The sequence below is a fragment of the Grampus griseus genome (assembly GCF_964374135.1).
Source record: "Grampus griseus genome assembly, chromosome: 21".
NCBI classification, from domain to species: Eukaryota; Metazoa; Chordata; class Mammalia; order Artiodactyla; family Delphinidae; genus Grampus; species Grampus griseus.
Genome location: NC_139015.1, coordinates 14,071,133 through 14,086,432, shown reverse-complemented (window position 1 = coordinate 14,086,432; position 15,300 = coordinate 14,071,133). Strand labels below are relative to the sequence as shown.

The 15,300-nt window shown below is 44.7% G+C and overlaps 1 protein-coding gene across 2 annotated transcripts in view; it reads right to left on the bottom strand.

The window, feature by feature from the left end:
• The window catches only part of FAM149A (family with sequence similarity 149 member A), a 30,335-nt gene extending 15,600 nt beyond the window's left edge, over positions 1–14,735 (bottom strand). For both annotated transcript variants that reach the window (XM_082680387.1, XM_082680388.1), the window contains exons 1-4: positions 13,833–14,735; positions 3,955–4,065; positions 3,530–3,668; positions 934–1,076 (exon numbers count right to left, since the gene is read on the bottom strand). In XM_082680387.1, the coding sequence (XP_082536513.1) occupies positions 934–1,076; positions 3,530–3,668; positions 3,955–4,065; positions 13,833–14,518 (1,079 nt within the window). In that variant the 5' untranslated portion in view covers positions 14,519–14,735. The remainder of the gene's footprint in view (positions 1–933; positions 1,077–3,529; positions 3,669–3,954; positions 4,066–13,832) is intronic.
• Positions 14,736–15,300: the final 565 nt, after the last annotated feature.

Genomic DNA, 15,300 nt, shown 5'->3' with positions numbered 1-15,300 from the left:
AACTGATATATACATAATGCAGAAAAATATGTAAATATATACACTAGGCTTACAGTCCTTGTCATCTTTTCTTTTTTCTACCCTCTCCTCCTTCATTTTTATCTTATGTAAGACAACACTGAAAGAAACAGATCTGAGCTCCTGGATTTCAGGCAAGTGCACCATGATGCCTAGAAAAGTCCGTATCCATCATTAATATCTAGTGCACACTAAGGCAGGGGCTTACAAAGGACTGGAGAGGAAAAATAAAAACCTATTTAGTCAAGATTTTTAAAAAGTTACTTAGTTGAGGTAACCAGAAAACCTATCAACATTTGTACAAGTGTTCTAATTTATTCTCCCCAGATATAATATAGAGGAACTTCAGATAACTGACGTGGATTATTTTTTTTCCCTCTAAGTAGGTTTGGCTGAGTAACTGAAGGAAGAACATCTTCCCTTTTTACTCATCTACATCTTTCATCTTTGATATAAAAAAAATAGATGATCCTTCCTACATAAGGAATCTTGGTGAGATGGTCAGATTCACCTATCCAATCACTCAGCAAATAATCACTCTGTTCACCTCCCCTGCCCAACCCCGCCCTGTGCACTGCTCTCAAGGGCAGATACATGTTGCTCACAGACTAGTGCGTGTGAAGGTAAAGGATAACTCCTGCCCTTCTTCCATTCTCGCATTTGTGATGCGTGCAATGCCTTTCTGGGGATGAGCTACATTTGCTTCTCACAAATTAAAATGCACTTGAGTATCGCAATGTCTCCAGATTTCCACAGACACCATTGCAAAGGCGTGATTTCTCAGTAAAGGACATGAGTTCCAGATACATATTTTGACAAGTGCTTTTACTCAAAATATACCCAACTTATTGAACAGGTCAAGAGTGAGCGGTTCCCAAACACATTCTGGAGAATTACTGTGAACAATCCCCTTACCTCAGATGGAGGGACCTTCTTGCCCACTCACTGCATTCAGCCTGTAGATTCTGGGTGTGAGGGCTTACTTTCCCTTCAAATAACATTTCCTCGACCTCCCAGAATAACTGCTGTACTTTCTGTGCACTGGCTTTGTCAAACTCCTAAAACAGAAATGCACGTTTAGTTACAAGACCAGAAGTTGTAAATACGGGCTTCAGAATCAATGATACTTACAAATTTATATAGGAGGGAGCCCTCCCAGACATACCAGGGCTCCAATTTTTACTCTTCTGAAAAATTCCATCCCACTTTGAGACTCAGTTTCCTTAACTGTTAAATAGAGATAATTTCTAGTACTAGAAATTCTCATAACTAGAGTTATGAGACCTATTCAAGATTGTACATAGACATAGTTTCAGGTATGAACATACATATTGACACAGACATGGATAATGACAGACACACACACTATATATCTAAGCACTTACACATGCACACATATATGCACACAGACATGTGTCCCTCATGTAGCTGGGCATGAGACACCTAAGTACATCTGCAAATTACAAACTTTTTTTTCTAATGAAAAGGAAAATTATTTCGTAGAAAGGGCCATTCACTTTCTTTTAATCAAGGAAACAGAAAAAGAAACCCACCTTAGGTGTCCTAAGAGATGTGGTTATTAGGGCGGGGCCAGAGCATTCGTTTTTCTTGTGTGGCCTTAAGAGGTTCTTGGGCTATGGCCACAGTGAACGATCAGTGAGAAAACCCTCCAGCCTTTCCATATATTCTCCATGATGGAGAAGTAACAGACCTACCGTCTCCACAGCCAGTGAGGAAAAAATGAACATAACTACAATTGGAAGAGCCAACACTGTACCGGGGGCTGCAGGGCGAGAGCCCTGTTCAGTTTTCTCCCCGGGGGTTGGAGGGTGGCAGGTGAACCTGAAATCTAACCCACAACTCAGAGCGACCAAGTGCGTATTCAGCCTGACATACCTGATGCAAAATGGTCAATTTAGGTTGATTTTCAGACTTTTCATAGATTTTCACAGCAAAAATTCGATATTTTCCATGTTACTTCTTCCCCCCAACTGATAACAAACTAGATTCCCAGACTGCAGGGGAGTTGAATTACCCCTTTTAAAATGAAAATAAGGAGAAAACTCAGAAGAGTATTTGCCTCCTACGAGGGGACTGGGTGGCTGGAGTGTGGAAGAGGGCTTATTTTCATTTTTCGGTCTTTTGTATTTTGTTGCTTTTGCAAATATTACCTATCAAAAAGTAAATGAATGTTTTTAGATTCAAAGCAAAATTTACTGTCTAGGGGCTGGAATAAATTCTACACATGGAAGGCATAAGACTCTCTATGGATAATTACCTGAAAATTTGTACCAAAGGAATCCCAGAATTTGGACCGTATTGCTTCATAAAGCAATGGTCCTCAGCCATCTTCCCGTCGGCACACTTTTGACCGAAGAGCCAGGGCGGCAGGGCGCGGGCGTGAGGGTGCAGGCTGTTCATCCCAAGTGACAGAGTCCCATCCTGTCTGAAAGGGCCTGACTCACAGCTGGCTCCCCTTCAGTCTCCCCCCGCAGCACGGCCCTCTCCCTCTGGCCCCTTGCACAATCGCTGCTACAAAACCATCCCTGGGGCTTCCCTGGTGGCGCAGTGGTTGAGAGTCCGCCTGCCGATGCGGGGGACACGGGTTCGTGCCCCGGTCTGGGAAGATCCCACATGCCGCAGAGCAGCTGGGCCCATGAGCCATGGCCGCTGAGCCTGCGCGTCCGGAGCCTCTGCTCCGCAGCAGGAGAGGCCACAGCAGTGAGAGGCCCGCGTAACGCAAAAAAAAAAAAAAAAACCATCCCTGGGAGCAGACCCCCGCGCGCCATGCGGGCAAGAGCGGCCTTTAAATAAGTAAATGAAAACCAGAACACAAACAAGAAAGAGGCAGGACTTAGAACATCCAAGGAGCTCGCCTGGGGACTCGTCCACAGCCACAGGGGCCTCACCAAAGCCTGTGTCTGCGAATTCTCACCGACTCTTGAGGGTATAAGAGGTCGGCCACCATGCAATCACAGAGATCTGAACATGAGCCTGGGCTGCAGACTTCAAGTCCCACCCAGCGGAGTCGCCCTAAAGGGTTACAGTTAACATCTTCCAGCTAGCGTTCAAAGTAAAACATCTGGCTTAGAATATTCTAGAATATTCAGGGGAAATTCCCTAATCATGGTGATTCTTCTTTACGGCTTTTATTTTCCCCCAATTTTTCTCTTACTCAAGCCCCTAACTGTCAGTCTCTCCTGAATCTCCAGCCATAGGTATTATACAAGAAATCATATATAACAACCTGAGGGGGAGGGTTGGGAGGTGGAAAAAACAAAATTAACAACATCTAAGACTCTGGACTATGTGATTATGGGCAATTTTTACTTAGAGTTTCTGTAATTTCAGTTTTCATGTGTGACATGTAAGTGCTTTTATATTTATGTATATGTATGTGTGGACTAGGTAATGCTTTTAAAATTGGTAAAAAGATTTTTTTTTAAATAAGAAAGCAAGTCATCATTATAAGTTATAACCATGGGATTATCCAGAATTTTGTGAGACATACATCATCTCTCCAAGAGTAAATGGAGCTCCTCTCGGTTGATAAGCCTGTGGTTGAACTCTGTGTCCCAGACCCAGACCAGGAGTTGGGAGCTTCTGTGGGCATGGGGTTTCCATTTGATGAAAATGATGACACGGATTCACTGTAGGAAGAAATGTAACATAAATAACATTTACTGAGAAGAGGTCATACTGGGAAGTGGCTTGACCTTGTGCCTACTTCCTCTTTCTTTATTTAAATATATTGGTTAATTTTCACAGCACACTGACTTTAAAAGATTTATACAGTGCAACATTTCAGTTGGCTAAAAATAAACCTGCTAATTTTACTTGTGGAAATTCATGGCCCATCAGTGACTTTGTTTCCCATATTCACTATGGGCACATTTTCATTCTGCAATCAGACACATTTAACAGACTAATTCTTACCGGGTATATTTATCAATGGCTTTCTGTACATTTCTTGTAAAATGTGTAGGTAAAGGATCTTTGCTTTTCACAGGAAAACTCTGCTTTCCAGATCCTTCTGGCAGTCCTCTTCTGAAAAAATAAAATAAAATATGAAAAGTATCTGTAATGTAATAAGTGTATTCATTAAGACATTTAAAATTTCCTTTTGTAGAAAGTTGCCCCTCTCCTCCTACCATGTCCCCCTAAACACACATGTGTGTGCACACACACGCCCCACACACACCTCAAGACACTGAGCCTAGTTCCCTACCATTTTTATTTTTCTTAGAATCAAGGTTGTTATTAACCTACATGAACTGTTATGTAAACTGGGAAAAAAACAACTTCTTGTGACTCAGCCAGACTGATAAAAGTTGCTCCAAACCTAGGTGGAGCCTCACTCCAAAACTCGGCAGTGGAAACATGAGCTAGATTTCAGGTCCCGCATATCCCTTGACCAGGTGCCCTGGAGCTTGCAAAAGCCAACCAGCCTTGCACGAAAAAAACTCGATAATTCCTTATTAATTCCGAAATATATCAACTTTGTTTGAATCACTAAACACATAAAGAAATAAAAGAAATGACTGAAACACACAAACAATAACTCACTTTAGTTTGGCATTCTAGCTTGGTTTGTAGCCTGATTTGTAGAGAGTTTTAAAATATTAAGAGTAATGGAAAACTAAAACAGAAGAAATCTCTCAATTTTAAATAAGGCATTAAACCTGGCTTGTATAGCCCAGTTAGTGTTAATCATTAAAATGTCCTTTCATTGAACTTTTTAAAACATTTACTTCCCTCTAGTTAAATACCTTCCTAACGTTTAACAGTAAACAAGTTCTGTTCTTTTATAGAAATAATATTTTCCCATACAAATAACTTATATTTTATATTAACTTAAGATATGATAGTCATTTGGGGAAAAAATGTCAACTTTCAATATTTCTAACAGGGACACCACTCATTTAAAAAGTTTGCTTTTGCTTTCAATTAAATGGTACCTAATTTTCATCATTTATATTTCTCTATGTAAATAGTTTTAAAAAAATATTAATCAGAGAATCAGTTCTGTCCTTAGTTGTATACCTACAGTACTCTACAAAAAAGATAATTTTTAAAACAAATTAATTACTATAAACAGAGGTGAGCGATCATATAGATATCTTTACAAGAGAGAATAACAGAATTATTGGATTTTTTTCCTCTCTTTAGTGCTCAACAGTCATAAGTACACCAAGCAATCCTGAGAATAAAGCTGTTAAAGAAAGGGTAGCAGAGAAAAGAACACAGGACAAGCTTTTATGCCAATAAATTGCTTTACCTCTAGCCCTATTCAGTCATTTCCACGTGACTCTATAACTCTAGATAAACATAAAAATGCTTATGACATTAAAAGAGGCAATCAACAAAAAATTACATCAAATAGATCTGCTTTGAATGTTACAAACTATATACTGGTATATGAGTTAATTTGCTTGTTATTGAGAAAGAATTTTAAACCTCAGGGTGGTGAATTAGATAAAATACTGTTCTTTTGTAATATCCATAGAATAATAACATGGATTAGAATCTTGCTCTGCCACTGACAGGCTGTGTGCTTGAGAAGTTACTTCTCCAGTTGTTGTGAGACTTAAATTAGATGAAGTCTGTAAAGTGTTTACGTAATCAAGCCGGGTAAATCAGGTTGCTTTCACTGCTATTATTGCTGGCATATGCCACACGATGAAAACACCATTTTCTTGGGTTTTTTTCACCTCTCCCGGCATTTCCTATCTCTCTTGGGACTTTAGTTTTTTATTGGGATGTTCCTGATACTTTATTGTCTTCTATCTGTAGCACTTAAAATACTGCCTGACACCTAGAGATGCTCTCTGTTTGTTGGAAGAATCACTAGGCAAAGACTAAATTAGTACCTCAAACAAAGAGCGTGCTTTGGCCCTCTAATTACTCAGAATGTTCCTGCTTAATACAAAAGATGACATTGTGACTGGACATGAAAATATCCTCCACATCCAAGATGTTGCCGGAGAATTTTTCATCCTTTATGAAGAAGGAAGATCCACAGCTCTTAGCGTAGCAGATCTCTCCCAAAATGACTTTTTATGGAGTGTCTAATCCACTCACATCCACCTTTCTTTCTTTGAGCTTCTCCTCTGCCTTTTGTGCAACTGGAAAGCTAAATTCACTAATCAGACTCAGGCCAGTTTGTTTTGTTTTCAATGAACAATAATTTCTTCCTTCAGAAAATTCGCCATTTTCTAAGGGGGAAAAGGGGTGACTTTTCAAACTAAGAAGAAAGCTGTTTACAAAATGGAGGAAGGAATTCCTCTCTTGACATTGTAGCATATCCTTGCGCAGATCAGCATTCCTACGCACTTCAAGGTGTAGCTGAGGACAGGAGGTCTTCAAGACTCAGGGATGCTGGGTAGGGGACGGATTACCATAAAACAGATGCCTGAAAACACCAGCTGCCTCCACACCGTTTCTCCAGCTCTTTTCTCCTGGGCTCTTCCCTGCCTCCTCTCCTTCGAAGTCCCTATACTTCTGTGGAATGTCTTAAACGTCAGAGTTCAGCTTAATAACATATACGTTTGACCACAAAGTTCAGAGGAATTCTGAAGAGGAATTTGAGCCCAGTAAACTCAATGACTCTCCAAGGTCACAAAGCAGATAGATAGGGCTGCAGCTGGTTCCAGGACCCAGGCCATCTGATCTCCATGTCTCTCCAGGAACCACATTACTGACATTGTGAATGAAGAACAGAATGTATAGAACTTGCCTTTTTTCTTTTTACGTTTTGTTTTGAATCTTGTGGTTTCTCTGTCCTCTAACCATGCATTGTAGAGTTATTTCAGGCATAATATTGAACATCTTTAATTCCCTGTAACTATCAACTCATGTAATCTATAGAGTCTAGGAAAGTATACACAATTTACAGTATGTGTCTTATAAATATCTTAAAACTTGAAAGTGCTGGGATGTCTAATAAGCTTTTATTACATAATACGTAGACATAACAGTTTTACACTAGTTCCTGTCCATACGGCTTACATTTTAGAGATGATAAAATGCTAGTAGTCGGAAGGTTAAAGGCTGTTCATTTCAGAACAGGATCTGGGTTTTAGGGTAGACTGAAGTGCAACCACCAAACTATATTGCACTAATTTGTTGGTGCATCAAAGTTAAATTAAAGCTCAGTCTCAATCTCCCCGAGTCACTCCATTCCAGTTGTCAAAGAAATTACTAGATTATCTACTTTTACTTTTTAAAAGTTGCCTCTTGATAACCCACAAACCTCTGCCACTTTGCCCTATAGAAACTCAATTATTAGGGACTTCCCTGGTGGCGCAGTGGTTAAGAATCCACCTGCCAGTACAGGGGACAAGGGTTCGAGCCCTGGTCTGGGAATAGCCCACATGCCGCGGAGCAACTAAGCCTGTGCACCACAACTCCTGAGCCCGCATGACACAACTACTGAAGCCCACGTGCCTAGAGCCTGCGCTCCATAACAAGAGAAGCCACCGCAATGAGAAGCTTGCACACTGCACAGCCCCGAAGCAACTAGAGAAAGCCTGCGCAGCAATGAAAACCCAACGCATCCAAAAATAAGTAGATAAATAAATTTACTTTAAAAATGAAATTCAATTATTAAACAGTGATGGCAGCTTTCAAAATTTATATTTCTGCTTAAAAAGATTGTCTGAAATGAGTACTGCATTCTGAATGGGTTGGAACGCAGGATGGTAAGCCCTGACTTATACAAGCTCATTCTAGAAGCAACCGAGGCTCCCGGCTCTTGGGACTGAAGAGATGTCATCTCAGACGCCACGAACGCTCCGGAGGGCCTGATGGCGTCAGCACGAGATTTCAGGAATGGATGCAGGGAAACAGACCAGATGGACTCTGACTTTGCAAGCAGATAAAAATCACGCTTGTGGCACAAAAAGGTGACACGAAGGCAAGCTCATCCCCCCCCTCCCCGCCCTTCCCAGATCAGGACTCACCCAATCACCATCAGCCCCAGGTCTGGGCTCGCGTCCCGCGGGCCAGGCCCAGAGCCCCTAGGCCTGGGCGCCGCCCGGCGCTGCCACCCCGAGCCGGCCCCCTGCAGGCGACGCCCCCGCGCCCCCGGGGCCCGGGCTCCCCGGCCGCCCAGCCCTGCGCCCCGCCCGCTAGCCCTGCACGTGCGGCCGCGGCACCGCCGGGAACCGCGAGTCTCGAGCGGCGCGGCCAGGGGGGCTCCCAGCCCGGGCTGCGCGGTCCATGGGCGTGGTGTTCCCCGCTCGCCCGGCGCTGCTTCCCCTGCCCCGGCTCCCTCGGCCCCGAAAGCGCCAGATTCCGGCGCGGCGCGGCGCGGCAACGCCACGCCTCCCGGCCCACGCCCTTCCCTCCTCCTCCTCCGCTGGCCGCCGCGCCCCTTGCTGGGGTCGGGCTGGGCCAGTCGGAGGTTCCCCGCGGCGTCGGAGGTTCCCCGCGGCGTCCCCTCTTCCGGAGCCTGCCGGCGCCCCCCACTCCCACCCGCCGCCCTCTGCCCTCGGTCCGCGTCCCACTCTCCCCGGATCCCGACCTCCGGAAAAGCACGCCGTGCCCCCTTCCCGCTGCCAGGGGCCACATTTTATAACCCAGTGTCCTGAGCTTTGACCACGGGCCACTAGGCCTCTGGGCACCCGCCGGCCCCACTGCCCTCTCTGGGCCTCCAGTGCGCACCGGTCTGGCCTTCCTACCCCTTCCCCGGGGCTACCCAGACAGGTGTTTGCTGTCCTTAATCCATTTAAATAGAATTTGAATGAACCGGAGAAATACAGACAATTTCACCTACCCCCACCCTCCCATCGAAGGATTCCTAGTTGGGCGTGGCGGGGGGGAGGGCAGGGAAGTAGAGGGAGGTTTAAAAAAAATTCAAGTCTCAGCCTGTTAAATGCAAGATGCTAATCTGATTAACAGGAACTCTAGGTCTACTTAGGCATCGAAGATTTGCTTCCGATGCCGTCCTGTCTCTCCCATCTTCAAACAGATGCTTTATCTATACAGTCCAATAACTTTTCTACAAACCGGAGAGTACACCTGTGTTTTGGTTTATTAATATGTGCTTGTTTCAATCTTGAAGTCATACAATAATACCAGGACTAGAGTCACCAGATTCTATGCCGTGAGATAGCAAAATGGCCAAGCCACCATTTTCATAAACTGAGAGAAATACGGGTGAGTTGGCTGAAGTAATACACATTTTCAAAGTAACATGTCCAAGGGCAGACACCACCTGTCGCGTGCCTTTTCCCAGTAAGAGATTCTTAATAATTACAATGAATAAAGGGGACGCTGGAACACAGTCCAGCCTGCTGTGGGCATCCATTCTCCTTTGAGATCTAAGGCCTTCTAAATCTGAATAGGTACAAAGAAGCCCACCTATTCCTCCAGCTCAGCATTTACAGAGGTAAACCATGCCTATTACATTTAATAGTGAAAAATCCAGTTTATTTATTTTGAATCTGACTCTTAATGGACAACCCTAAGATGATAATAAGAAACCAACTACCAACAGCAAAACAATGATCCATTTCTTGAACTACGGATACTAGGGTCCTCACCATGTTTACAAATCATCAGCTTTAAAGTGGTAAGTGGTTATAAATTCTGAAATTAATGATACATACATATGTATATATATGTAGGGTGTGTATGTGTGTGTGTGAATCAGGAAAACTGATGGTACCTAAAATAAACACATACCTGCTAATACTATTTATATGAAAGGAGACCTGACAGGAAAAAAAAAAAAGTAAAGAATAATATTATGGGGCTTCCCTGGTGGCGCAGTGGTTGAGAGTCCGCCTGCCAATGCAGGGGACACGCGATCATGCCCCGGTCCGGGAAGATTCCACATGACGCGGAGTGGCTGGGCCTGTGAGCCATGGCCGCTGAGCCTGCGCGTCCGGAGCCTGTGCTCCGCAGCGGGAAAGGCCACAACAGTGAGAGGCCCACGTACCGCAAAAAAAAAAAAAAAAAAAAATTTCCTATAAACTGTGGATGTTATAATTTTTTAAGTGTAATGAAAATAAATTACTAGGAAGTAAAATGGAAAAAAAGATACACAAAATACAAATCCAAAAGTTTGTTATCAGTCAACAGACATAAAGTTACTCTGTCAATTGCTATAAACTTTTCTAAAGACTTATCCTCACTTTCTGTACTTATCACGGATTGGTAACAGGTAACTAACTGGTAACTGCTAACATATCAAGTACACACGTTACCTATCACATTAGAAAAAATTCAGAATGTGTTTTTTAAATACACAGCAGAACATAATAGCTCAAATTCAATTTTTGAGACTTCAAATATAATAACAAAGTAAAGAAGATAATTTAAAGCTTAAAAACCTACTGTATGACATTAAGAACAAAATTCTTTTCTTGGGTTTAAGCAAATGCTAGACATGAACGACCAAGTCAAGTTCATTACTATTTTTAATGAAATTGATGGTCATATGACTGTAATAGAAAGTAACAGTCATATGACAATTGTCTACTGAGCTCACCATTCATCCCTGTGGAAATGCAAACTCCCAGCAGGAAGCATTACTAACTCTGGGAAAACTCCAAGACAATGAAACAGGAAGGCCCAAGACAATTTCTTAAAGAAGGACATTTAAATTTCCTCTTGATTTTTATAAGGTTAGGAACCCATGAAAGTGGATTTTGTGATGAAAATATTTCCATTTATTCTTTTAATAAGTATTTATTAAATGCCTTTTGTGGGTGTGTGTTAAGTGTCACAGGACAAAGAGTTTATCATTTAAAAAAAGATATGCTGTGCATATATATAATACGATCACTGGGTAGGAATGCGCAAGAGCTATACAAAGTACTGGCTATGTACGATTTGATTTGTGATGCTACTGGTTATTCTCAGAGAAGTCCCTGCATTCATTTCATTGGCAGTCAAGTTAACAAGTCCTGCAGGCACCAACTATGATATTTCCACACTTATGTGACTTTAACAAGAAAACTCAGTCACTCAAAAGAGCAATGACTCTCTGTTATCAGCGATAATTTAAAAAAGATAGAAATACTTCCTGACCATGTGAAGTTTAACTCTACCAACCTTCATACACAGCAATTCTCCATCTATCTGCCTTATCTACTGTTAGAAATTCTTCTATTTGCAGAACAAACGAAAAGCCCTTTTACAAGGTGATAACTGTGTAGTTCAAACCGGAAATGCAAAAGGAGGTAGGAAAGAGGGCTGGGGAGACCAGAAACCAGTGTGAATGAGGGACGGCGTTACATGTGAAAGACACAGGGAGGTGAAGGTGAGGATGAAAGTGCTGAATCGCACATCTGGGGGGTGCAGTAGAGAGGTAAATAAGGCCACTCAGTATCTCGGCCTCTGGTTCAAATGTGGCCACCAGTATGTCTTGTGGACTGAAAAGGGCAAACCCCTCTTCTGTGGGCCAGTCATTTATTTAATCCATGAATCAAAAATCAAAACTCATGCTATTACATAGCACCTTGGTGAAAAATGAAAAGGCTCTGAATTGAAAGTTTGCGTATGTCCCCACTCAAAGTAATTTCACTATTTTTCGTTTTAACAAAGCCCAAGGACAGAATCAGGTCAAAGGTAAAATACATGGGTTTTCTTCCAAAAAATAGAAACTGTGAATGAGGACTTTTCTTTGTAAATGAGTGTGGTGGTCTTCAAATTAGATTCATGTTTCTCAAGATTTGCTTGCACTTGTTTTACACCTATCCACATTCTCTCTAGCTGTGCTTTTCCCCCCTCCCTCTCTTATTCTTACTTTAACCATCTTCCACTCTCTGCATCCCTGGGCTTGAGAAAACCAAGTACACGATTTTGTTATTAATCAGGCAGGCTAATAACTAGCAGCCGCTAACTGCTAGTTTAGCGGCAGGCTAATACCTAGCAGCTGCAAACTGACAGATAAGGTAGTAGTTGTAAAATTTAAATCCAGTGCTGAAGCATGTTTGTTTATTCAGTGTTATAGAGAGCCACCCCAGAAATCCGGGAGTGAAAAAAATAAACTTCAAGATGCAAAAGGTCTATAAGACTGAAGGAAAAATTCCTTTCTTTCTTCTTTTCCCTTATCCGTTTGTTAACTTCATGATTAAAAAAAGAAAGGAGGTATGGAAGGAAGGGAACACGACTATTTGCATATGTAAAAAAAATACAAAACTAATGTACTTGAAGGGCTGTCAGACATCCCATGGAGAGAACAAAGGCACATAATTAGGAAGATCCTTGAACACAGGTATCTGTACCTATTATTCCTCAAAGCAATTGTGTAAAATTCAATGTCTGCCCTTTCGGTACAATTGGATATCTTTGCTAATGTAGATTAGCATACTGTAAATAGTGCCAAATACAGTGTTATTCAAAAAGTATCCATTAAGCATTTTTGGACAATGCAAACATGGTTTAAGATGTTTAAGAACGGAAATCAACACCAGTGCTTTCCACTGGCCATGCTGAATGTTTCAGTGCCTGTTGGAAAAAAACACTAAGACTAGAGTTTAAGGTCAGTGTGTATATCTATTTGCTCATAAAACATTAATTGCATAAATGTTAAGGACCAGTAGCCAATAACAAAGGCCTAATTCCTTAGACATATGTATTCTAGCCACTTATCCAAATGCAACTGATTTTCCTTAGGGGAAAAAAAAAATCAGTTGATTCATCTATTTCATAATATAATATTTTAAATGAAAAGGAACAACTTACTCTTTAACTTATTTTAGCACTGAGATGAACGTCACGCAGTTTTGTGAAAATAGTTATTTAAATTTTGACTGAGTTAGAATCAGTCTTAATGCAAAAGTTTTCCTGTCCATTTTTGGGGGGAGAAGAGAGCTTCTCTGCTAACAGGCCTGACCATTCTTCCCTGACCATTCTTCCTTTGCTAGATTACAATACAGAAATCTCCATCTGTGAACGGGACTTTCTGGTTTGCCTTTGAACATTTCACTATCCTTTTGTGAAATTCAAGAAGGCTGAACATTTTTATACCCACTAAGAGGAGCTATATCTTCTCATTAAAAAAATAAAATGTGCCTTTGTTCTAAAATCCACATTTTACAAGAGGGATGTTTTCATCACTGCTCCTGGTGGTGAAAGGGTAGTATGTGAGTGTGTGTGTGTGTATGTCGGTGTGTTGAGGGACGTGTCCCCTAATTCCCATTGAGATGGCTCCCACAAAGTCAGTCAGCGTTTCCGGAGTACCTCAGGGCCCCATGGCAGTAACACAGGAGCTCTAGGCTATATGATACAAATCCATTGAGTCAGATGATGTTATACATATGTAAATCAACTCGATGTCTCACACACAAAAAATCCCACTTAGGATGAGAATTGGGGCTGATCCTTGAAAAGGAGGGAGGCGCCGTGTGTCTCACCATTTCTTAAAATTATAGCCGCCAGTGTAGGTATTGGGTACCCTGCACGTCCGCCGTATCCTGCATTAGAGAAAGGCTCCTTTCAAAGTCCTTAAGGAAACCTGGCTATCAAATGACCTGAGTCAAAACTTCAGCTAGAAAAGAAACAAAACTTTGTCCTCCTCTCCTTCAAGTCCCGCTTCATCTTCCCTCCCTCTCTGCTAGTGAACAGCAGAGGATTACCTCCGAGAAAGTTGATCAAAAGCCTGTCACAGCCTCTGTTTGAAAAGAAAAGAAAGCCGAGGAATAAGGATCCAAGAAAAGTGCAGGGACGTACCCAGGGCACTTAGTGGAAGTTACTGCAAATAGTGCAGTTTTGTAACGGGCGCCTGGCAAGGTGGGTGTGACAGGTGGAGGCGCAGGGGTCCCAACCCAAGAAGGACCTGCCTGGCCCCAGCCGTTACTCACGCTTCTCGGCCGTCCTCCGAGTCGCTGTCCGAGGCCCACTCTTCGCCGAGGTCCGGCAGGGTGAAGAACAGGGTCTTGGGGCCAGGCCCGGGGGGCACCCGAGCGCCGGGCTCTCGCTCCCCGGGGCCGGGCGGGCGAGGGTTCCGTGCGCTCGCGGTCACACTGCCGCTGCCCGCGGAGCCCCCGATGGACGGCAGCGCCGCCAAGACCCCGCCAGGGCCTGGGGGCGGCCGCGCCACGGCCACCTGGGGGGCTGGGGAGCCGGCTGCGCCGCAGACGCCGCTGGAGGGGGCCGCGGGCAGGGGCGGGGGCGAGGACCGGACTTTGGCTGCTCTCGGGCTACTGGGCAGCCAGAGGGGCGTCCCTCCCGCTTCTGCCGTGCGGCTCGCGACCGAGACCCGGGGGTGGGAGGCGGCGAGCAGAGGACGGAGCGGGGCGGGTGTCAGCTGCTGCAGGGCTGGTGCTCCCCGCGAACCGGAGCGGGAGTCGGGCGCCAGGGCTGGAAAGAGGGTCAAGGGCGGGGCCGTGCCAAGCCAGGTGCCCGCCCCGATGCCCGCCGGCCCTGCGGTGGCTGCGCCTCGCGAGTGGCTGGAGGAGGCGACCGGCGAGGGAACCGCCGCGGGCGCCGTAGAGGTCTTGAAGATTTTGGCAAAGAGAGACCCAAGGTCCAACACAGCGACCTTCATGTCCTGGCCTTGGAAATGCTGTCCTGGCTGCTGCCCGAACCTCAAACCCGCGGGGAGCCGGGCTGCGGGGCTCCATCCACCGCCGCCCGTAGGGATGGCGACGAGGCGGCCCGGGGCGGGGACGGGGGTCGTGGGGTCCCCTCAAGCCGCGCACCCCGGGAGCCTCTGGTGCTCTCTCCACGCGGAGGATCCCCGCCGGGCGCTCGGCCCCGCTCGGCCGGACCTTCCCCGACGCGGGGAGCAGTCCCTTCTCTGCCCTAGTGCTGCGAGACCCCGAGGGCCAGGGGTCCGGGAGCCCACGGAGGCGACTTCTGCAGCTGCCAGCGCCACCGCGAGCTGAGGATAGAGGCCCGGGCCTCCGCCCGCCGCAGATACCCCGACGGGCCCCCGGGACCGCGCAGGCCGTTGCTAAGCTAAACAAAAACCCTGCTTAGCTCACTGCTAATTGGGCCCTAGACTGCAGCCTGGGGCTGCGTCTACAACGGACACCTGGTCCCCTCCTTGATCCGTGCCTTAAAGGAACACTCTCCAATTTCTCCATCACCCTTAGAGCTTCACCAGATGCGCAGAACTCTGGGCTGATGGTGAGGAATTTGACCATAAACCTGGGAACGATAACCCTGATTCCAAAAGATCTGGGACTTACCCAATCTGACAAGACCAAAGGAACCATGGCCAGCTCTCTGATAGGAGGGAAGGTTAATAAAAACATGTATTCAGATCATTTCTGGAGTATGAGAGTTCAGGTTTAAGCTGCTAATCAACTGATTGATTCCGAACAT